At 47.4% G+C, this 24,838-nt stretch overlaps 1 protein-coding gene across 5 annotated transcripts in view; it reads left to right on the top strand.

The window, feature by feature from the left end:
* POLA1 (DNA polymerase alpha 1, catalytic subunit) overlaps window positions 1-24,838 on the top strand; it is a 1,252,649-nt gene that overhangs the window by 196,756 nt on the left and 1,031,055 nt on the right. For all 5 annotated transcript variants that reach the window (XR_010241483.1, XM_063955699.1, XM_063955698.1 and 2 more), the window contains exons 11-12: window positions 14,376-14,488; window positions 21,824-21,940. Coding sequence is in view for 4 of the 5 variants with exons in the window: in XM_063955699.1 (XP_063811769.1) it covers window positions 14,376-14,488; window positions 21,824-21,940 (230 nt within the window). In the remaining variant the exon portion in view is untranslated. The remainder of the gene's footprint in view (window positions 1-14,375; window positions 14,489-21,823; window positions 21,941-24,838) is intronic.

Genomic DNA, 24,838 nt, shown 5'->3' with positions numbered 1-24,838 from the left:
CATACTGGTAACTGGTTTCGTATATTCCATGTTGTACGGTGTGGATGGTGTGGGCTGGTATGTATCTCGCCCTTAGATTAACAAAAATCCTTTCCTCGTACTGTCCGTCTCCTCTGGGCACAGTTCTTTAACTGAGGTCTGGAGGAGGGGCATAGAGGGAGGAGCCAGTGCACACCCATATCTAAAGTTCTTTTTAGTGCCCATGTCTCCTGCGGAGCCCGTCTATACCCCATGGTCCTTATGGAGTCCCCAGCATCCTCTACGGACTAGGAGAAAAAGATTTACCGGTAGGTTTAAAATCTTATTTTTAATTACCTATTGGTAAATCTTTTTCTCGTAGTCGCAGAGGATGCTGGGCGCCCACCCAGCGCTTCGTTTTCCTTCAGTGGTTATTTGGTTCAGTACAACTTTTGGTTTTAGTTAAGTACTGCATTATTACTTGGTAATAAATGTTTCAGCTGTTGCTGAGTTTCAAGCTAGTTAGCTTGGTTTGCCATGTATGTGTAACAGTGTCGGACTGGGGCATGAAGTGCCCACCGGGGAATGCAGAGGTAGTGGTCCGTGTTTAGGGGTGTGGTCAGTCTCCAGAGGGGGTGTGGCCAGCCGCTACATTGGATTGCCTAACCGTTAGTGAGTGCATGGGCTTGGCCCCTTGACAAATATATAAATACTGCTAGTGCGTGCATGATAATGTACCAGATAAATATTGGCAATGCACTGTAGAGAATACATCATAGTCCTGTGCAGTATAAGGTAACATATGTATAATGTATCATTCAAGAACATAGTCTGGAACCTGATCACTAGAGGAGGCGGCGGCCCCCCAGGCAGTGGGGCCCATCGGTGGTTTCCACTGTACAGTCCGACCCTGATGTGTGAGCTGGTGTGAAACTTGCCACTATCTGTGTATAATCCTTCTCTCGAAGATGTCTGTCTCCTCGGGCACATTTTCTAGACTCTGTCTGGTGGGAGGGGCATAGAAGGAGGAGCCAGCCCACACTCTCAAACTCTAAAAGTGCCAGTGGCTCCTGGTGGACCCATCTTTAACCCATGGTACTAATGTGGACCCCAGCATCCTCTACGGACTATGAGAAAAGGATTTACCGGTAGGTAATTAAAATCCTATTTCTCTGACGTCCTAGTGGATGCTGGGAACTCCGTAAGGACCATGGGGGAATAGCGGCTCCGCAGGAGACTGGGCACAAAAAGAAAAGCTTTAGGACTACCTGGTGTGCACTGGCTCCTCCCCCTATGACCCTCCTCCAAGCCTCAGTTAGATTTTTGTGCCCGACCGAGCTGGGTGCAATCTAGGAGGCTCTCCTGAGCTTCTTAGGAAAAGTTAGTTTTAGGTTTTTAATTTTCAGTGAGACCTGCTGGCAACAGGCTCACTGCATCGAGGGACTAAGGGGAGAAGAAGCGAACCTGCCTGCTTGCAGCCAGCTTGGGCTTCTTAGGCTACTGGACACCATTAGCTCTAGAGGGACCGAACACAGGCCCAGCCTCGGAGTCCGGTCCCAGAGCCGCGCCGCCGGCCCCCTTACAGAGCCAGAAGCAAGAAGAGGTCCGGAAAATCGGCGGCAGAAGACATCAGTCTTCACCAAGGTAGCGCACAGCACTGCAGCTGTGCGCCATTGCTCCTCATCCACCACACGCTCCGGTCACTGATGGGTGCAGGGCGCTGGGGGGGGCGCCCTGAGCAGCAATATAAACACCTTGGCTGGCTAAATTACATCACATATAACCCCCAGGGCTATATGGATGTATATTAACCCCTGCCAGATTCCGAAAAAAAGCGGGAGAAAAGTCAGCCGAGAAGGGGGCGGAGCCTATCTCCTCAGCACACTGGCGCCATTTTCCCTCACAGCTCCGCTGGAAGGACGTCTCCCTGACTCTCCCCTGCAGTCCTGCACTACAGAAAAGGGTAAAACAAGAGGGGGGGGGGGGGGCACTAATTAGGCGCAATATAATATACACAGCAGCTATAAAGGGAAAAACACTGTTTGGTGTTATCCCAACATATATATAGCGCTCTGGTGTGTGCTGGCATACTCTCCCTCTGTCTCCCCAAAGGGCTAGTGGGGTCCTGTCCTCTATAAGAGCATTCCCTGTGTGTGTGCTGTGTGTCGGTACGACTGTGTCGACATGTATGAAGAGGAAAATGATGTGGAGGCGGAGCAATTGCCTGTACTGGTGATGTCACCCCCTAGGGAGTCGACACCTGAGTGGATGAGCTTATGGAAGGATTTACGTGAAAGTGTCAGCTCTTTACAAAAGGCAGTTGATGACATGAGACAGCCGGCTACTCAGCTGGTGCCTGTCCAGGCGTCTCAAAGACCATCAGGGGCTCTAAAACGCCCGCTACCTCAGATGGTAGATACAGACGCCGACACGGATACTGACTCCATTGTCGACGATGAAGAGACGAATGTGACTTCCAGTAGGGCCACACGTTACATGATTGAGGCAATGAAAAATGTTTTACACATTTCTGATAGTACAAGTACCACTAAAAAGGGTATTATGTTTGGTGAGAAAAAACTACCTGTAGTTTTTCCTGCTTCTGAGGAATTAAATGAAGTGTGTGATGAAGCGTGGGTTTCTCCCGATAAAAGACTGATAATTCCTAAAAAGTTATTGGCATCATACCCCTTCCCGCCAGAGGATAGGGCACGTTGGGAAACACCTCCTAGGGTGGATAAAGCGCTCACACGCTTGTCAAAACAGGTGGCACTACCGTCTCCGGATACGGCCGCCCTTAAGGAACCTGCTGACAGAAAGCAGGAGAATATCCTAAAATGTATATACACTCACACGGGTGTTATACTGCGACCAGCAATCGCCTAAGCCTGGATGTGCAGTGCTGGGGTGGCTTGGTCGGATTCCCTGACTGAAAATATTGATACCCTGGATAGGGACACTATATTACTGACTATAGAGCATTTAAAAGATGCGTTTTTATATATGCGTGATGCACAGAGGGATATTTGCCGACTGGCATCAAGAGTAAGTGCGCTGTCCATATCTGCCAGAAGAGGGTTATGGACGCGGCAGTGGTCAGGTGATGCTGATTCCAAAAGGCATATGGAAGTATTGCCTTATAAAGGGGAGGAGTTATTTGGGGTAGGTCTATCGGACCTGGTATCCACGGCAACTGCTGGGAAATCCACATTTTTACCCCAGGTAGCCTCTCAACATAAATAGACGCCGTATTATCAGGCGCAGTCCTTTCGGCCCCATAAGGGCAAGCGGGCGAAAGGCTCCTCATTTCTGCCCCGTGGCAGAGGGAGAGGAAAAAGGCTGCAGCAAACAGCCAGTTCCCAGGAACAGAAGCCCTCTCCCGCTTCTGCCAAGTCCTCAGCATGACGCTGGGGCTCTACAAGCGGACTCAGGCACGGTGGGGGCCCGTCTCAAGAATTTCAGCGCGCAGTGGGCTCACTCACAAGTGGATCCCTGGATCCTTCAAGTGGTATCTCAGGGGTACAAATTGGAATTCGAGGCGTCTCCCCCTCGCCGTTTCCTAAAGTCTGCCTTACCGACGTCTCCCTCCGATAGGGAGGCGGTATTGGAAGCCATTCACAAGCTGTATTCACAGCAGGTGATAATCAAGGTACCCCTCCTACAACAGGGAAAGGGGTATTATTCCACGCTGTTTGTGGTACCGAAGCCGGATCTTAAATCTTTGAACACTTACATACAGAGGTTCAAATTCAAGATGGAGTCACTCAGAGCGGTGATCGCGAACCTGGAAGAAGGGGATTATATGGTGTCTGTTGACATCAAGGATGCTTACCTCCATGTCCCAATTTACCCTTCTCACCAAGGGTACCTCAGGTTTGTGGTACAGAACTGCCACTATCAGTTTCAGACGCTGCCGTTTGGATTGTCCACGGCGCCCCGGGTCTTTACCAAAGTAATGGCCGAAATGATGATACTCCTTCGAAGGAAGGGAGTTTTAATTATCCCTTACTTGGACGATCTCCTGATAAGGGCAAGATCCAAGGAACAGTTGGTAGTCGGAGTAGCACTGTCTCAAGTAGTGCTGCGGCAGCACGGTTGGATTCTCAATATCCCAAAATCGCAGCTGATCCCGACGACACGTCTTCTATTCCTAGGGATGATCCTGGACACAGTCCAGAAAAAGGTGTTTCTCCCGGAAGAGAAAGCCAGAGAGTTATCCGAGCTAGTCAGAAACCTCCTAAAACCAGGCCAAGTATCAGTGCACCAATGCACAAGGGTCCTGGGAAAAATGGTAGCTTCCTACGAAGCAATCCCATTCGGCAGATTCCACGCAAGAACATTCCAGTGGGACCTGCTGGACAAATGGTCCGGATCGCATCTTCAGATGCATCAGCGAATAACCCTGTTCCCAAGGACAAGGGTGTCTCTCCTGTGGTGGTTGCAGAGTGCTCATCTTCTAGAGGGCCGCAGATTCGGCATTCAGGACTGGGTTCTGGTGACCTCGGATGCCAGCCTGTGAGGCTGGGGAGCAGTCACACAGGGAAGAAACTTCCAGGGCTTGTGGTCAAGCCTGGAGACATCACTTCACATAAATATCCTGGAGTTAAGAGCCATTTACAATGCTCTAAGCCAAGCAAGACCTCTGCTTCAAGGTCAGCCGGTGCTGATCCAGTCGGACAACATCACGGCAGTCGCCCACGTAAACAGACAGGGCGGCACAAGAAGCAGGAGGGCAATGGCAGAAGCTGCAAGGATTCTTCGCTGGGCGGAAAATCATGTGATAGCACTGTCGGCAGTGTTCAATTCGGGAGTGGACAACTGGGAAGCAGACTTCCTCAGCAGGCACGACCTCCACCCGGGAGAGTGGGGACTTCACCCAGAAGTCTTCCACATGATGATAAACCGTTGGGAAAAACCAAAGGTGGACATGATGGCGTCCCGCCTCAACAAAAAACTGGACAGGTATTGCGCCAGGTCAAGGGACCCTCAAGCAATAGCTGTGGACGCTCTGGTAACACCGTGGGTGTACCAGTCGGTGTATGTGTTCCCTCCTCTGCCTCTCATACCCAAGGTGCTGAGAATTATACGGCGGGGAGGAGTAAGAACTATTCTCGTGGCTCCGGATTGGCCAAGAAGGACTTGGTACCCGGATCTTCAAGAGATGCTCACAGAGGACCCGTGGCCTCTACCTCTGAGAAGGGACCTGCTCCAGCAGGGACCCTGTCTGTTCCAAGACTTACCGCGGCTGCGTTTGACGGCATGGCGGTTGAACGCCGGATCCTAAAGGATAAAGGCATTCCAGACTAAGTCATCCCTACTTTGATAAAAGCCAGAAAGGATGTAACCGCAAAGCATTATCACCGCATCTGGCGGAAATATGTTGCGTGGTGCGAGGCCAAAAAGGCCCCGCCGGAGGAATTTCAACTGGGTCGATTTCTGCATTTCCTGCAAGCAGGAGTGTCTATGGGCCTAAAGTTAGGATCCATTAAGGTCCAGATTTCGGCCCTGTCGATTTTCTTTCAGAGAGAACTGGCTTCAGTGCCTGAAGTCCAGACGTTTGTTAAGGGAGTGCTACATATACAGCCTCCTTTTGTGCCTCCAGTGGCACCCTGGGATCTGAATGTTGTTTTGGATTTCCTAAAATCACATTGGTTTGAACCACTCAACACTGTGGAATTAAAATATCTCACATGGAAAGTGGTCATGTTGTTGGCCCTGGCTTCAGCCAGGCGTGTGTCCGAATTGGCGGCTTTATCCTGTAAAAGCCCTTACCTGATTTTTCATACGGACAGGGCAGAATTGAGAACTCGTCCTCAATTTCTCCCAAAGGTGGTTTCAGCGTTTCATCTGAACCAGCCTATTGTGGTACCTGCGGCTACTAAGGACTTGGAGGACTCCAAGTTGCTGGACGTTGTCAGGGCCCTGAAAATATATGTTTCCAGGACGGCTGGAGTCAGAAAATCTGACTCGCTATTTATCCTGTACGCACCCAATAAGCTGGGTGCTCCTGCTTCTAAGCAGACTATTGCTCGCTGGATTTGTAGTACAATTCAGCTTGCGCATTCTGTGGCAGGCCTGCCACAGCCAAAATCTGTAAAAGCCCACTCCACAAGGAAGGTGGGCTCATCTTGGGCGGCTGCCCGAGGGGTCTCGGCTTTACAACTCTGCCGAGCTGCTACTTGGTCCGGGTCAAATACTTTTGTAAAATTTTACAAATTTGACACTCTGGCTGAGGAGGACCTGGAGTTTTCTCACTCGGTGCTGCAGAGTCATCCGCACTCTCCCGCCGTTTGGGAGCTTTGGTATAATCCCCATGGTCCTTACGGAGTTCCCAGCATCCACTAGGACGTCAGAGAAAATAAGAATTTACTTACCGATAATTCTATTTCTCATAGTCCGTAGTGGATGCTGGGCGCCCATCCCAAGTGCGGATTATCTGCAATACTTGTACATAGTTATTGTTAACAAATCGGGTTATTGTTGTTGTGAGCCATCTATCCAGAGGCTCCTCTGTTATCATGCTGTTAACTGGGTTCATATCACAGGTTGTACGGTGTGATTGGTGTGGCTGGTATGAGTCTTACCCGGGATTCAAAATTCTTCCTTATTGTGTACGCTCGTCCGGGCACAGTATCCTAACTGAGGCTTGGAGGAGGGTCATAGGGGGAGGAGCCAGTGCACACCAGGTAGTCCTAAAGCTTTTCTTTTTGTGCCCAGTCTACTGCGGAGCCGCTATTCCCCCATGGTCCTTACGGAGTTCCCAGCATCCACTACGGACTACGAGAAATAGAATTATCGGTAAGTAAATTCTTATTTTTATTTTTTTTGACTTTTTCACACTTTACGATCCACGCTGACTACAATTGGGAACTGTAATCTGTGCCGAGCGTAGTGGTAGCGGAGCGAGGCACCTTGGCTGAAGCTCACTCGCCATGCGAGGGGACACGGGGCACTGATTGGGGTTCCCCATCACTTTTTGAAGAAAACGACACCAAAAAAGTAAACCCCCCCCTCCCCCCTCATGTCGACCTGTTGACCTAGTACATGTCAACCTAGTGACCCTGACGACCTAATGCATGTGTACCAATAGTGGTCGATCTAATGACTGTCGACCCAACGACCCATACCCACAAGGACACACAAGCAGCTTATGCTGATTAATATGATATGCAACATGCCTATATTCTATGTGTCTGCATATGAAATGATACGTTACAGTGATTTCCAGGAAAACACTGTAACATACCATATTGTATGCAGACAGCAGTGGTCGCACACAGAATATAGGCGTCCTATTTGCATAACAATGCGACTCATAAGTCACACACGCGCCCTATGCTATTGAGTCACACCACGGACACCACGGTATAGCGTGACTAGAAGGGCTATTTAACGTGACTGCTGCAAGGATGTAGGAGGACACATCTGTTGTACACTGTATGCTGGATAGAATTTAATTTATTATACAGCTGTTATTTAGGTATATTGCTTAGCTTAATAATACGGTTTAGACATACACTAATTGCAAGCAGTATTTTTACTTGCTCCTCAAACACTGCTAGTTATCTTCATGTTCAAATTAATAATTGCTTTTTTCTTTTGACATTTGAGAAGTCCAAATTTACATGTGTAAATGCAGTACATTACTAAATAGGTTGTTATACCAGTCTCTGTAGTTTCAGGTTTTCTTCTAGATTAATGGTTTCTGTTCTCTGCTATGGTATGCCAGGGATTCCCATATTTTTGTCCAGGAGGGCAGCTGTGAAGTTTCTGGGATGTGGGTGTTAATTAGTACAAGCAATCAATTTTTCCCCCTACAAAAAAACAAAACCAAAAAAATTTAACTTTCTTATGAGTTATAGTAAAAAACAGCTTCTTCTAAAACACAATTGGGGCACTACCAAACTGGTTGTGAATCATGAAAAAAATCTAAAAAAAAATCTACATTAGTCATGTTTAAGGAGTCAAGTTGAAGGACTGACCAACTGAATTTAAGCGCAATCAACAGAGGACAGGGATCTTGAAGAAGAGAACCCCACCTTTTTTATAATTCCTCACACTGCATGGCTTTTAAGACAAAGGGGGAGATGTACTAAGTCTTGAAAAAGTGATAAATTTCACGGTGCTAAAGTACCAACCAACCAGCTCGTAACTGTCATTTTTCAAACACAACCTGTGACATGGCAGTTAGGAGGTGATTGGCTGGTACTTTCTCACCGTGAAATGTATCACTTTTTATGCTGCGGGGTACACTGGGCTCCACAAGGAATCACATCGGGGTGTAGAGTAGGATCTTGATCCGAGGCACCAACATGCTCAAAGCTTTTGACTGTTCCCAAAATACTCAGCACCGCCTCCTCTATAACCCCGCCTCCATGCACAGGGAGCTCAGTTTGTAAGTTGGTGCCATGCAGTAAGCAGGCACTAACAGGGGGCTGCCTCAGGCAGCCTATTCTTAGCTTTATTTTAAAGAAAGAAGAAGATTCTTTTACATCATCTACAAGGGCTGCAGCAGAGTAGTCTTTATAGACTCTTCTGGCTGCAGCTCCGGCACCCCCAGCGGCACTGAATACTCTCGCGCACTGGTTGCCGGGTTACTGCAGCGGAGGCGCCGGTTTCTTCACAGAGGTCCGTCACACACACATCGCCGTCCTCCCGGATCGTGGGGCCGCAGATAAGGGGGAGGTAAGGAGCTTCTGTGCCCACTCTTTACCGCAATCCAGCGCGGTTGTAGGAGGCGGGCCGCGCGCTGGCGTGGACACTGATTACTGGGCAGCCGCTCCACTAGCCAACAGGGACAGTTAAGGGGCACAGGTCTGGTGTTTTTTCTACTATATTAACCCCGCTTTTTACTGCCCGCATCGCCCAGAGGGTATGCCAGCAGGAGGAGCAGGTCGGACCTGAGGCCCCTTCCCACAGGGGCACAGGGAGGCTGCTGGCAACAGCCTCCCTGCTTCGTGGGACTTAGGGGGAAAGTAATAACCAACCCTCTGAGGTTAATGGCCACTCTCTCCGCTGATAAGACACTGAGCTCCTGAGAGTGATGATCGCAAGCCCCTGAGGCGACCGCTCACTCCCGCAGCATGCCGCCACCCCCTAACAGAGCCAGAAGATCGCAGTGATGAGTAGATTGTCAGCAACCCGACCAGCGGGGAGCCGGTGAGTATAGTGGCATCAGGATAGGAGTGCAGCGCTGAAGCTGCGCTCTGGAGGGCTCAGAGGTACTGCTGTGCGGCGCTGTGAGGGGTGCCCTGGGCCAGCGCTATGCCCTTCAAACTGGTCATCTGGGCTACCAGGAAAGCTGTTCTACTGTTTGCAACGTTTTTTACCTCAGGCCAGTATAATCCTAAAGTGTGGGAAGACGTGCCATGTTAGGGGGCGGAGCTTCTCAGAGCGGATCCAGCAGCTCACCAGCGCCATTTTCTATGCTGATGGGGAGCGCTGACCCTCCACATAACTCAAGCTATCATGTGCGGTACCAGGAGGCTATAGATGGGGGGAAGAGTGTTATTCACTGTTGTTATTGCTGTTTAATCTATCAAGGTTACTCAGTCAGCGCCAGACTTTTATTATTATAACTGCCTGCTGGGCGCTGTGTGTGCTGGCTTCTTAACTCTGTCTCTCTCTGAAGGTACTTGGGGGAAACGGTGTCTGACATTTTTCTGTGTGTGTTTGTTATATATCTCAAATTACCATGTCCAGGGACTCTGCATCTTGTGCTGCAGAGTATATACTCCAGAGGAGTCAATTCCATGTACCCAGGAATGCAATATACTGTCTCAGCCTTCTAAATTCGAACCCAAGTGGGTGGCTTCTATTAAGGGAATGATATCCCAGATTTTATCTAGGATAGCTCATTATGAGACTGAAACACAGGTTTTGAAAAAATCTGTAGAGGTTTTGTCATATTCTACTCCCACTACCTCATCAAACTCTCCTAGTATATGCCCCAAAAAGCGTGCTCTTGCACAGGTAATGCAAGTCGACGCGGATACCGACTGATACGAGTGACGGTGATATACTGCGGGGGGAGGCATCCCTTGCAAAAGGGGTGCAGTTCATGATTGAGGCCATTCGGAACGTGTTGCACATTACTGACTAGACACCTGTACAGGTTGAGGAGGCTTACTTTACAGATTATAAGAGTCTCCCTTACCTTCCCTGCGTCTAAAGAATTAAACGCTTTATTTGAAAAATCCTGGGAAAACCCAGAGAAAAAATTCCAGGTCCCAAAGAATTCTAGTTGCTCTTTCTTTCCCCGAAGAGGATATAAAAAAAGTGGGAAAACCCTCCTATAGTAGACGCTTATGTTTCTAGATTGTCTAAGATGGTGGTTTTACCTGTCCCTGGGTCTACTGTTTTAAAAGAGCAGTCAGACCGCAAAATTGAGACTACACTCAAATCCATATATACCGCTTCCGGCGTGGCCCACTATAGCTTGTGCATGGATTTCTAAAGTAAAGTGGTCAGGCACGTTCCTGAGGATTTAGATACTATGGATAAAAGTGACATTGAAATGGTTTTACTTCGCATACAGTATTCTGTGGGTTTCATGGTGGAGGCCATGAAGGATCTTGGTACTCTAAATGCATGGACGTCTTCCATGGGGGTGTCGGCACGCAGGGGACTCTGGCTGCGCCAATAGTCTGCGGATGCAGAATCCAAGAAGAGTGTGGAGAACCTTCCCTTCACAGGTCAGGCTCTGTTTGGGCAAGCTTTGGATGCGTGGATCTCCACGGCAACAACGGGTAAGTCAGCCTTTCTTCCCTCAGCCACCTTAACGCCGAAGAAATCCTTCTCTGCGTCTACAATGCAGTCCTTTCGGAATGCAAAAGTAAAGAAATCCAAGTCCTCCTCCACCTTCTTCAGAGGTGGCCAGGGAAAATCCAGAAAACCTGCACCAACAGGTTCCCAGGAACAGGAGCCTGTTCTGTTTCCTCAAAATCCTCAGCATGACGGTGGACCTCCCAGCCTAGAGATCGGGCAGGTGGGAGCACGTCTAAGGAATTTCAGTCAGGTCTGGGCGTCCTCAGGCCTAAACCCCTGGGTGCAAGATATTGTATCCCAGGGGTACAGACTGGAGTTTCAGAAACTCCCTCCTCACAGATTTTTCAAATCAAGCTTACCAGCTTTGCTGACAGGGCTATATTACAAGATGCCATTCTAAAATTGGATAGGCCGAATGTTATTGTTCCTGTGCCTCCTTATCTGGGAAACCAGGGTTACTATTCAAACCTGTTTGTGGTACCGAAACCGGACGGTTCGGGCAGACCAATATTGAACCTCAAATCATTAAATCCGTATTTGAGGGAATTCAAGTTCAAGATGGAATCTCTGAGAGCGGTTATCTCAGGTATCCCTGGATATCAAGGATGCATACCTTCACATCCCAATTTGGCCGCCACACCAGGCTTATCTCAGATTTGCACTGTTGGACTGTCACTATCAGTTCCAGGCGCTGCTATTCGGCCTTTCCACGGCACCGAGGGTGTTCACCAAAGTCATGGCAGAAATTATGCTCCTGCTCCGCAAGCAGTGAGTGAACATAATCACATATAACCTATTGTGCCAGTGGCTACTGACTCAATTACCTCAAAGTCCTTGGATGTTGTGAGGGCTTTAAAGATTTATGTGATGAGGACTTCACGTCACAGAAAGTCAGACTCTGTTTGTCCTTTATGATCCCAACAAGATTGGGTGTCCTGCTTCTAAGCAGACAATTTCTCGCTGGATCAGGTTCACTATCCAGCATGCTTATTCTACGGCAGGCTTGCTGTGTCCAAAATCTGTTAAGGCCCACTCTACTCGTAAGGTGGGTTCTTCCTGGGCGGCTGCCCGGGGTGTCTCGGCTTTACAGCTTTGCACAGCGGCTACTTGGTCTGGGTCGAACACGTTTGCTAAGTTCTACAAGTTCGATACTTTGGTTTCTGAGGACCTAAAGTTTGGTCAATCAGTTCTGCAGCTGCCTCTGCGCTCTCACTCCCGTACTGGGAGCTTTGGTACATCCCCATGGTACTAATGTAAACCCCAGCATCCTCTAGGATGTAAGAGAAAATGGGATTTTAATTACCTACCGGTAAATCCTTTTCTCGTAGTCGTAGAGGATGCTGGGCGCTCGCCTAGCACTTCGTGTTCCTGCAGTGTTTTCTTGGTTCAGTACTGCCTTGTTGCTTGGTTAAGTACTGACTTGTTACTTGGTTGAGGGTTGTTGTTCAGCTGTTGCTGCATTGTTCAAGCTCGTTAGCTTGGTTTGCCTTTTTATGTGTGAGCTGGTGTGAATCTCACCACTTTCTGTGTATTTCCTTCTCTCAAAGTAAGTCCGTCTCCTCGGGCACAGTTTCTAGACTGAGTCTGGTAGGAGGGGCATAGAGGGAGGAGCCAACCCACACTATTAAACTCTTAAAGTGCCCATGGCTCCTAGTGGACCAGTCTTTACCCCCATGGTACTAATGTGGACCCCAGCATCCTTTATGGCAGGCATTCCCAACCATGGTCCTCAAGGTACACCAACAGTGCAGGTTTTAGTGATATCCAGGCTGCAGCACAGATAGTTAAATCAAAATAACTGCGCTACTAATTTAGTCACCTGTGCTAAAGCCTGAATGTCACTAAAACCTGCCATGTTTGTGTGCCTTGAGGACCGTTTTTGGGATTGCCCTCTCTATGGACTATGAGAAAAGGATTTACCAATAGGTAATTAAAATCCTATTATTGGCTTACCTGGACGAATTGTTGCTAAAGGCTCCTTTGGTGGCCCTGCCACAACAACATGTTCAGTTAACCATAAAACTGCTTCAGTGATTTGGCTTGGATCATAACTATTTCCAAATCAAGTTTAGTTCCGTCTCAGGAAATGGTGTTTCTTGTTCTGGTATTCAAGACTCAATCACATGGTGTTTCTTCCAAATTGAAAGGTTCAGGATCTTACATCCAGAACAAGGCTCATTTTGCAGTTTAATCAGATCTCCATTCTAAGGGCAGTACAATTAGTGGGAATGGATGGTGGCTTCTTTCGAAGCATTTCCTTTCGCAAGATTTCATTCCCGGCTTTGGCAAAACCAGTTGCTTTGTCATTGAGTAAAATCTCTCAATTAAGGATGCAAATGTTCAGATTATTTTCTCAGACCCGTCGATCCCTCCGATGGTGGATGAAGAAGGAAAATCTGAACAGGGACTGCAAATTGTCAATAATAAATTGAACTATTGTCACCACAAATACCAGCTTAACAGGCTAGGAGCGGCTATTCTGGGCAAACACCTACAGGGGCTTTGGTCCTCCAGGGAGGTATCTCTGCCCATCAACATACTGGAATTTAGGGCAATTTGATACGCACTGGTTCAAGCTCAGTGCAGAGTAAGGAGCTTGGCAGTGCGTATCCAGTCAGACAATACTACAGCAGTAGCCTATTTAAACGAGCAAGCCTTTCACCAGGCTTCAGCTTCTAGGGAAGCTTGTTCCTTAGCCCTATTGGATGTGGTGAGGGCATTATGCATTTACCTGGAACATACTGCGGCTCTAAGACTTATGGATTCCATGTTGGTATTTAATGCCCTAAAAGATGCTGGCCAGCCTTTAAAGGATCCATTGCTAGATGGCTCACAGCCACCATTCGGCAGGTATATTTGTCTTCAATGTAATGGCTCTGGCTTCAATTAGGACCCACTTGACTCGTGTTGTAGGGGCTTCCTGGGCTGTACGGCATGGAGCCTCAGTAAAGCAGCTACCTGGTCATCCATACATACCTTTACAAAATGTTATCGCTTCCATACTTTTGACCCAGAAGATGCTAGTGTGGGACGGAAAATTCTTAGAGCAGCCGTCTCCGTCGCTCCCCCTATCCTCCTTAATTGGCTTGCTTTGGTAACATCTCAGAGGTAATGGCATCCCCCAGATAGATGATAAAACTCACCGTAAAATCTATTCCTTGAAGTCCATCTGGGGAATGATGGGATCCTTTCCTTGTTTGATTTCTTTCTCATTACCTGGGGTTTCTGAGTTTAGGACCTCATTCTGTAAGGATTGCAATATTTGCGAATAGCAACTCGGCCTATTATTGTATGACTGCGCATGCACAGCGTTTTCATTGGTCCATAACATACCATTGTATATTTGAAAGTTTTAGCCTTCCCCAAATACTGATGCATAGTCCAAGTACATCATTTTATTTAGAATCAAATGGGGCACACTGATCTCTGGAATGTCCCTGTTATGGTCTGTTAATTACCTTTATACTTGATATTTGTATTTAACTGGGCCTGGCAGTAGGGGGGATTAGCATAGTTGGTGGAGTTCTTTTGTTAACTTGCCCTGCTCTTGTATTTGGAACCTAATCCAACTAACTCTTGGATTCAGACAGAACACTTTTACTGCTAATTTTATTTGTTGTTTTTTTTATCTCTTGTACTCTGTACTATAGGTGTTGTGTACTTATTTGGCAAAGTCTGGATTGAATCTGCTGAAGCCTATGTCAGCTGCTGTGTAAGCATAAAAAATATTGAGCGAACCATCTACCTTCTACCACGTGAAACTGTAAGTTGTTTTTTTTTGGGGGGAAGAATAGGGTTCAAGAAGTGCCTTTATCCATCTTCTATCATATTTTAATCTTTTTTTTTATCCTTTATGGAAATCAAAATATAGGTGTGGGTTAGGGTATTAGGTTAACATTAATCTAAATAATAGAAAAGCAGTTTGATGGATTGGAACTAAATTAAGAGAATAGTCGCAAAATGTCCAACCCATTTAAAATATTTCCTAATAAGGAAGGAAACTTTCTGCTTTGTAACTGTTGGTGAGCATTATTTCCTGGTGCAGTCACAGCTTCTGTAAGCTTCTTGTGATGTGGCAATACTGATCGGGCATGTTAGTAGATGAACAAAACAAAAGAATGTGCAAAAACACTGTCCACTGAAACTGCAGGTCCTCTAAACGCTTTAGAGGTCAGGCGCGGCGACTGCATCTTTCCACGAACGTCCGACTGATCCAGATGTCTGCGCCATGTGGAACTCACCGCTTCTGATGAAACAGCCTCTGGAACAAGGCTGAGAAACGCATCAACGTAGAGCCCTGATTCTACGGATCCTGCACCTGAGCTTCGCTACAAGCTTCCCACGCTGCAGACTGACAAGCCGGCATCAGTCACTGCAGTTTCAGCAGACGCGATCGGCCAGCAGCTCCTAGCGGCACAGCCGCAGCTCTCGTCATCGCAGCTTCCTACAAGTGCCCGACAGCACGGCTCCACAGTAAGGCGGAATCCATCTCCTGCAACGGGGGTCATAACCCCCACACGGCTATCCACCTGGTTCTTGGTTTAAACGACAGATTCAAGTTTTGGGAAACAATTATATAATTTCTCTTACGTCCTAGAGGATGCTGGGGACTCCGTAAGGACCATGGGGAATAGACGGGCTCCGCAGGAGACATGGGCACTAAAAAGAGCTTTAGATATGGGTGTGCACTGGCTTCTCCCTCTATGCCCCTCCTCCAGACCTCAGTTTGATACTGTGCCCAGAGGAGACAGGGTGCATTACAGTGAGCTCTCCTGAGTTTCCTGAAAGAAAGAAATTTTGTTAGGTCTTTTATTTTCAGGGAGCCTGCTGGCAACAGTCTCCCTGCATCGAGGGACTGAGGAGAGAGAAGCAGACCTACTTAACTGCTAGGCTCTGCTTCTTAGGCTGCTGGACACCATTAGCTCCAGAGGGAGTCTGAACGCAGGTCTCTCCTAGCTGTTCGTCCTGGAGCCGCGCCGCCGTCCTCCTCACAGAGCCGGAAGATAGAAGCCGGGTGAGTATGAGAAGAAAGAAGACTTCAGAGGCGGCAGAAGACTTCGGATCTTCACTGAGGTAACGCTGCGCGCCATTGCTCCCGCACAACACACACACGGCAGGCACTGTAAGGGTGCAGGGCGCGGGGGGGGGCGCCCTGGGCAGCAATTAAACCTCTGGTCTGGCAAAATCAGGACATATATGGGCTCTGCACTATATATTTGAGATCCCCTGCCAGTTTTTGAAAGAATTCCAGCGGGACCGAAGCCCGCCGCTGAGGGAGCGCGGAGCTTGATCCTCAGCACTCACCAGCTCCATTTTTCTCCACAGCACACGCTGAGAAGCTGGCTCCCCGGATTCTCCTCTGCTGAACACGGTGAGGGTTTTGTAAGAAAGGGTGGGGGGGGGGCACATAATTTGGCGCAGTGTTTTATATATGTATTAAAAGCGCTTTCTGGGTAATTTTTTCCCCTGGGTCATTGGCGCTGGGTGTGTGCTGGCATACTCTCTCTCTGTCTCTCCAAAGGGCCTTGTGGGGGAACTGTCTCCAGATAAGAGAATTCCTTGAGTGTGTGGTGTGTCGGTACGCGTGTGTCGGCATGTCTGAAGCGGAAGGCTCTTCTAGGGAGGAGGTGGAGCAAATGAGGGTGGTGTCTCCGTCGGCAACGCTGACACCTGACTGGTTGGATATGTGGAATGTTTTAAATGCAGATGTTGGACAAAACTGAGTTCAGGGAGTCAAACCCTGCCTTTCACTATGTCGCAGGGACCTTCTGGGTCTTAAAAGCGCCCACTATCCCAAATAGTAGACACTGATACCAACACGGATTCTGACTCCAGTGTTGACTACGATGATGCAAAGTTGCAGCCAAAATTGGCTAAAAGTATTCATTATATGATTATTGCTATAAAAGAGGTGTTGCATATCACGGATGAACCCTCTGTCCCTGACACGAGGGTGCGCATGTATAAGGAGAAAAAACCTGAGGTAACCTTTCCCACATCTAATGAACTCAACGAATTATTTGAAAAGGCTTGGGAATCTGCAGACAAAAAACTGCAGATTCCCAAAAGGATTCTTATGGCGTATCCTTTCCCGACTAAGGACAGGATACAGTGGGAATTCTCCCCGAGGGTGGATAAAGCGTTGACACGCTTATCCAAAAAGTTAGCGCTGCCATCTCAAGATACGGCAACCCTCAAGGATCCTGCGGATCGCAGGCAGGAGACTACCTTGAAGTCTATTTACACACATACTGGTACTTTACTCAGACTGGCGATAGCGTCGGCTTGGGTTTATAGTGCGGTAGCAGCGTGGACAGATACCTTATCTGCTGATATAGATACGCTGGATAAGGAAAACATTTTATTGACCCAGGGTCATATTAAAGATGCTGTCCTATACATGAAAGATGCTCAGAGAGACATTGGCCTACTGGGTTCCAGAGCCAACGCTATGGCGATTTCGGCTAGACGAGCCCTATGGACCCGACAATGGACGGGTGATGTTGACTCGAAGAGGCATATGGAGGTTTTATCTTATAAGGGTGAGGAATTGTTTGGGGAAAGTCTCACGGACCTTGTTTCCACGGCTACGGCAGGTAAATCAACTTTTTTGCCTTATGTTTCCTCACAGCCTAAGAAAGCACCACATTATCAGATGCAGTCCTTTCGGTCGCATAAGCCCAAGAGATTGCGAGGTTCTTCCTTTCTTGCCAGAGGTAAGGGTAAGGGGAAAAAGCTGCCAACCACAGCTAGTTCCCAGGAGCAGAAGTCCTCCCCGGCCTCTACAAAATCCACTGCATGATGCTGGGGCTCCGCTGAGGGAGTCCGCCCCGGTGGGGGCACGTCTTCGACTTTTCAGCCACGTCTGGGTTCACTCACAGGTGGATCCCTGGGCAATAGAAATTGTTTCCTAGGGTTACAAGCTGGAATTCGAAGAGGTGCCTCCTCGCCGGTTTTTCAAATCGGCCCTACCGACTTCTTCCCCAGAGAGGGAGATAGTGCTAAATGCGATTCAAAAATTGTGTCTTCAACAAGTGGTGGTCAAAGTCCCCCTGCTGCAGCAGAGGATGGGGTATTACTCAACCCTGTTTGTAGTCCCGAAACCGGACGGTTCGGTCAGACCCATTCTGAATTTAAAATCCTTAAACCTATACTTAAAAAGGTTCAAGTTCAAGATGGAGTCGCTCAGAGCGGTCATCGCCAGCCTGGAAGGGGGGGATTATATGGTGTCTCTGGACATAAAGGATGCATACCTTCATGTCCCCATGTATCCGCCTCATCAGGCGTTCCTGAGGTTTGCTGTACAGGATTGTCATTACCAATTTCAGACATTGCCGTTTGGGCTTTCCACGGCCCTGAGGATTTTCACCAAGGTAATGGCGGAAATGATGGTGCTCCTGCGCAAGCAGGGTGTCACAATTATTCCATACTTGGACGATCTCCTCATAAAGGCGAGGTCCAGAGAGCAGTTGCTGATCAGCGCAGCACGCTCTCGGGAAGTGGTACAACAGCACGGCTGGATTCTGAATATTAAAAGGTCGCAGCTGATTCCTACGACGCGTCTGCCCTTCCTGGGCATGATTCTGGACACAGACCAGAAGAAGGTTTTTCTCCCGACGGAGAAGGCTCAGGAACTCATGACACTGGTCAGAGACCTCTTAAAACCAAAACAGGTGTCGGTGCATCACTGCACGCGAGTCCTGGGAAAGATGGTGGCGTCATACGAGGCCATTCCCTTCGGCACGTTCCATGCGAGGACCTTTCAATGGGATCTGTTGGACAAGTGGTCCGGATCGCATCTACAGATGCATCGGCTGATCACCCTATCACCCAGGGCCAGGGTGTCTCTTCTGTGGTGGCTGCAGAGTGCTCACCTTCTCGAGGGCCGCAGATTCGGCATTCAGGACTGGGTCCTGGTGACCACGGATGCAAGCCTCCGAGGGTGGGGGGCAGTCACACAGGGAAGAAATTTCCTGGGTCTGTGATCACGTCAGGAGACTTGCCTTCACATCAATATACTGGAACTAAGGGCCATATACAACGCCCTAAGTCAAGCGGAGACCCTGCTTCGCAACCAATCGGTGCTGATTCAATCAGACAACATCACCGCGTGGCTCATGTAAACCGCCAAGGCGGCACAAGGAGCAAGGTGGCGATGGCGGAAGCCACCAGAATTCTTTGATGGGCGGAGAATCACGTACGAGCACTGTCAGCAGTGTTCATTCCGGGAGTGGACAACTGGGAAGCAGACTTCCACAGCAGACACGACCTCCACCCGGGAGAGTGGGGACTTCATCAAGTAGTCTTCACGCAGATTGCAAGGCGATGGGAACTGCCACAGGTGGACATGATGGCATCCCGCCTCAACAAAAAGCTACAGAGGTATTGCGCCAGGTCAAGAGACCCTCAGGCGATAGAAAAAGAGGAGTGAGAACAATACTCATTGTTCCGGATTGGCCAAGAAGGACTTGGTATCCAGAGCTACAAGAAATGCTCACAGAGGACCCATGGCCTCTACCTCTAAGACAGGATCTGTTACAACAGAGGCCCTGTCTGTTCCAAGACTTACCGCGGCTGCGTTTGACGGCATGGCGGTTGAACGCCGGATCCTAACAGAAAAAGGCATTCCGGATGAGGTTATTCCTACGCTGATGAAGGCTAGGAAGGACGTGACGGCTAAACATTATCACCATATATGGCGAAAATATGTTGCTTGGTGTGAGGCCAGGAATGCCCCTACAGAGGAATTCCAGCTGGGCCGTTTCCTTCACTTCCTACAGTCGGGAGTGACTTTGGGCCTAAAATTGGGGTCCATTAAGGTCCAGATTTCGGCCCTATCCGTTTTCTTTCAAAAAGAACTGGCTTCTCTTCCTGAAGTTCAGACGTTTGTAAAGGGAGTGCTGCATATTCAGCCCCCGTTTGTGCCCCCAGTGGCACCTTGGGATCTTAACGTGGTGTTGAGTTTTCTGAAATCACACTGGTTTGAGACACTTAAAACCGTGGAGTTAAAATATCTCACGTGGAAGGTGGTCATGCTATTAGCCTTGGCTTCGGCTAGGCGTGTGTCAGAATTGGCGGCTTTGTCACATAAAAGCCCCTATCTGGTTTTCCATTTGGACAGGGCAGAATTGCGGACTCGTCCACAATTTCTGCCAAAAGTGGTGTCATCTTTTCATATGAACCAACCTATTGTGGTGCCTGTGGCTACTCGTGACTGGGAGGATTCAGAGTTACTGTATGTAGTCAGGACTTTGAAGATTTATGTAGCCAGAACGGCTACAGTCAGGTAAAATGAGTCGCTGTTTATCCTGTATGCATCCAACAAGCTGGGTGCTCCTGCTTCCAAGCAAACTATTGCTCGCTGGATCTGTAACACGATTCAGCAGGCTTACTCTGCGGCTGGATTGCCGCTTCCAAAATCAGTTAAAGCCCACTCCACATGGAAGGTGGGCTCTTCTTGGCCGGCTGCCCGAGGGGTCTCGGCATTACAGCTGTGCCGAGCGGCTACTTGGTCAGGTTCAAACACTTTTGCAAAGTTCTACAAGTTTGATACCCTGGCTGAGGAGGACCTTGTGTTTGCTCATTCGGTGCTGCAGAGTCGTCCGCACTCTCCCGCCCGTTTGGGAGCTTTGGTATAATCCCCATGGTCCTTACGGAGTCCCCAGCATCCACTAGGACGTTAGAGTAACTAAGATTTTACTTACCGGTAAATCTATTTCTCGTAGTCCGTAGTGGATGCTGGGCGCCCGTCCCAAGTGCGGACTTCTTCTGCAATACTTGTATATAGTTGTTGCTTAAATAAGGGTTATGTTATGGTTGCATCAGGGTTATCTGATGCTCTGTTGTTGTTCATACTGTTAACTGGGTAAGTTTATCACGAGTTATACGGTGTGATTGGTGTGGCTGGTATGAGTCTTACCCTGGATTCCAAAATCCTTTCCTTGTACTGTCAGCTCTTCCGGGCACTGTTTCCTTAACTGAGGTCTGGAGGAGGGACATAGAGGGAGGAGCCAGTGCACACCAGTATCCTAATATTTTCTTAAAGTGCCCTATCTCCTGCGGAGCCCGTCTGTTCCCCATGGTCCTTACGGTGTCCCCAGCATCCACTACGGACTACGAGAAATAGATTTACCGGTAAGTAAAATCTTATTTTTAAACCTACCGGTAAATCTTTTTCTCCTAGTCCGTAGAGGATGCTGGGCGCCCGTCCCAGTGCGGAATACATCTGCAAGACTTGTATATAGTTTTTGCTTACTTAAGGGTTATGTTACAGTTTTGATCAGTCCCGGGCTGATGCTGTTTGGTTTCATGCTGTTAACTGGTTTGTATATTCCATGTTGTACGGTGTGGATGGTGTGGGCTGGTATGAATCTTGCGCTTTGATTAACAAAATCCTTTCCTCATACTGTCCGTCTCCTCTGGGCACAGTTTCTCTAACTGAGGTCTGGAGGAGGGGCATAGAGGGAGGAGCCAGTGCACACCCATATCTAAAGTTCTTTTTAGTGTCCATGTCTCCTGCGGAGCCCGTCTATTCCCCATGGTCCTTACGGAGTCCCCAGCATCCTCTACGGACTAGGAGAAAAAGATTTACCGGTAGGTTTAAAATCTTATTTTCTGCAAGTACAGTAGCTGCCCCCCTGTCCTGATCTATCATCAGCTTTATCTGAAGACTCAGAGGGGTGAACAGTGATACCAGAAAGACGATACTATACGCTGGATTTTGACCTCACTGCAGGAACGTAAATAAGTTTTATTATAGACATTTCTGTTAATTACAGTTTTCTGGGCTGTTAAATCAGCCCTGTCATAAGCGCAATTTGCCAGTGTTTTTGCACATTCTTTTGTTTTGTTGATATATTGTGAAGGTGAAGAATTCACCTTTTTTAGTGCAATTACGGTATAGGCTGCTTTGCGCACCAGAAAGGTCCTTTTATCTTTTTTACCCATGTTAGTAGATGAAGTTCATACATGGTATAACTTCCAACTGTATAATGTGACAGGGTTTATCATTTGTTTATTTTATTTAATTATGCTTTTTGCTGAATGACAGTATAGCTATAGTTTTTAAAATCTGTTGTGTTTTTTTTTTTAATTAAAGAGAGTAGAGCTGCCATCAGGGAAAGACCTTGGAATTCCAGTGACAATGATGAATGTTTACCAGGAATTCAATGATAGGATTGCAGATAAATATAAGATCATGAAATTCAAATCAAAGGTTTGTACTTTTTCGTAATGGATCATTTGTTTTTGGTTAACAGGCTAATTTCAAGAAATGTGAAAAATTATGTACGAGTATATTCCTAGAAACACAGAAATTTCTTTGTTATGCATTTTTTTCTTTCTTTGTAAAATTAAACAAAAAAAAAAATCCCTATTGCTTATACATATAGCAGAAGGTGAATATTGTTGAACTTTTAGGGCTAAATTCTCCACAAGCAACATAGCTAATAAGACTAAATAACTCTATCTTCACCTGTCTAGATTTGTTTACATCTACTTTGTTACATAACGTGCAAACAAGCATCAAAACGATTCTTATTTTGTGGGTGGTAACCCTACATTTATGCGCAAAGTACTACTAATGTGTACAGTAGTTAGTCATACACATTTTCCTTGCACATTTATGACGCAAGGGCAGTTATGGTTGGAAAACTGCCTGTAGTTAACTGATGTGCACTGCATTCACTGTACGTTTAATATGGAATCCTTGTTTGCGAAGATTTATTATTGCTGAAAGGTGAAATAACTGTTTTATAACAGCAGGTTTCATGTACGCCAGATGTGTCATGGACATAGCCTATGTTGTTTATAAGCCCTGGAGGCTAAAGCAATGAACCAAAACAAAACTAAAATATTATAAACATTTGTCTTCACCAGTATAAGTATAAATGGCACTTTTCCAGCCTGTGGTACTGTCCTTGTACCCACATGGGTACTACAACCTTTTACACTAAATGGACTGTAATATCAAACATTCTCTCATTTGTGCCTTATGTATATTCTAGATGGAATACATATATCTTTTCGGCTGCCGTTATCCCGGCTGTCATGATCCCGACAGCTGGATCCCAGCCACCTGTTTCCCAGCCACCTGTTTCCTGGGGGGAGCGCTAGGAAGCACCTTGCGGGCTCGGACTTGCTCTCGCCACGCTGTAGGCATGGAGGATCGCTGCGCTCGCCACAGGGTTATATTCTCCCTCTATGGGTGTCATGAACATCCATAGAGGGAGAAACCGCCTGTCGGGATTCCAGTATCGGCATTGCGACTGCCGGTATCCTGACAGACTGTCTTGTGATTGATACACTTCTGATGAAACAGCCACAGATACTAGGCTGAGAAACGCGTCAATAGTGCCCCTTGCTTCTGTGGACACGAGTTTTCAAAGCAGCATACGAGTCTCCCCATGCCGGTGAAGCACCTTTGTGAACCCGTGAGATGAGAACAGCACGCAGTCGCTAGCAGATACCGCCGGAGATAACCAGCCCGAGGGGCTGCAGCAATACAAGCTGTGTGTGTGGTTTTGACACGGAGAGGCGGGCCGCAAGATCCCTAGCACAAGTGAAGCAGCTGAGTGCTACACGGGACAGGGACGGACGCCTGGCGGGTGGTGCAGCCGCGGCCAGCATTGGTGAGACTAGCCGTGTATACGGCCTGTAAATTACAGCCTGAGCGATCACGAATTATAACTGGAGCATGCTTATAATATACTAGGAGTTCAATTGCATATGCTAATCTCAAGTACCAGACGGGGACGCCCGTTAGAACTTTATATTCTAACTGGTCTCAGTACTTTCCGGACAGGAGACCTAATCACTGGCAGTTTGCATTTATATAAATCACAAATATAGCGTGCATAAATCAGTAACACTGATAATAACACAAAAACGTATCATTGCCCCAGCGGGAGGACAAAAGTAACCTTTAAATATTATCAGGAAATGTGTTGACTTTACTTTTCCAGATATGTCTGGGACTGTGAATTATCAGTGAATATACTCCATTAATTTCTAGGAGGCTGTATAAAGGAGTGATAAGTGCTAGATCTAAATGCATATTGTGGAGAAATTTGTATTATACTTTGAATGATACATTTGTTTCATTTGGAATAGAGTGTGTCGATATATTGAAAGTGTATCCACTGTGCACAGCTGTGATATTAATAGGTATCACCAGAAAAGCATTCATGGTCTTTGAAATGCTTTGATGTCCATTTGATACAGATATTTTTTATTTAGATTGTAGGTATTGATATTTACTATATGGTTATATGTGATTTTGATGATTTTATCTTTTTTTAAAATAAAAAAACCCTTTATTGTGGACAGCGCATTCAATCTTTTCTTTTTTGTCTTGTGATGGTCTCCCTTCTAGATATAGGTTTAACTTTTCCTGTCTTCTGGACAAGATGCACTCTAAATTTGCACACTCTACTCCCAATGATAACAGACTCCTGGCAATGGGCCATAGCTGTACCATTTTATTACTAAACGTTTAGCACATTTCAGTATTAGTGATAACAGAGCTCCAGATGGATTCTGGACAAAAAGAAAAGTCATGGAATAGGACTTAGTGGTGGACTTTGCAAGCGGGCTTGCTAGCATCCTTTCCATATTGATTTAAAATAAAAAACTACAAGTAGTAATTTTGAATAAAGATGACCTGTCATGAGGGCACTATGCCAAAAACAAGAGAGAAGCGAAAGCTAGACCAGGTGACCACATAGTACACTACTAAGTGCTGTCTCTCTGGAAGACTGGGCAAGGACCATTCCCTTTTTTGTTTTTGTATTTTTCTCTTACGTCCTAGAGGATGCTGGGGTCCACATTAGTACCATGGGGTATAGATGGGTCCACCAGGAGCCATTGGCACTTTAAGAGTTTGAGAGTGTGGTCTGGCTCCTCCCTCTATGCCCCTCCTACCAGACTCGGTTTAGAAAATGTGCCCGGAGGAGCTGGTCAAAGCTAGGGGAGCTATCCTGAGTTTTCCTAGGAAAGTTATTTTTTAGAGTTTATTATTTTACAGGGAGGCTGCTGGCAACAGCCTCCCTGCAGCATGGGACTTAGGGGGAGAGCAGTGTCCGTCCTGCGAGGTCTGAGCCACTGTCTCCGCTGA

Source organism: Pseudophryne corroboree, chromosome 2 (genome assembly GCF_028390025.1).
Source record: "Pseudophryne corroboree isolate aPseCor3 chromosome 2, aPseCor3.hap2, whole genome shotgun sequence".
Taxonomy (NCBI): Eukaryota; Metazoa; Chordata; class Amphibia; order Anura; family Myobatrachidae; genus Pseudophryne; species Pseudophryne corroboree.
Note: the sequence above shows the minus strand (reverse complement) of the source record. Positions and strands in the feature narration are given on the sequence as shown.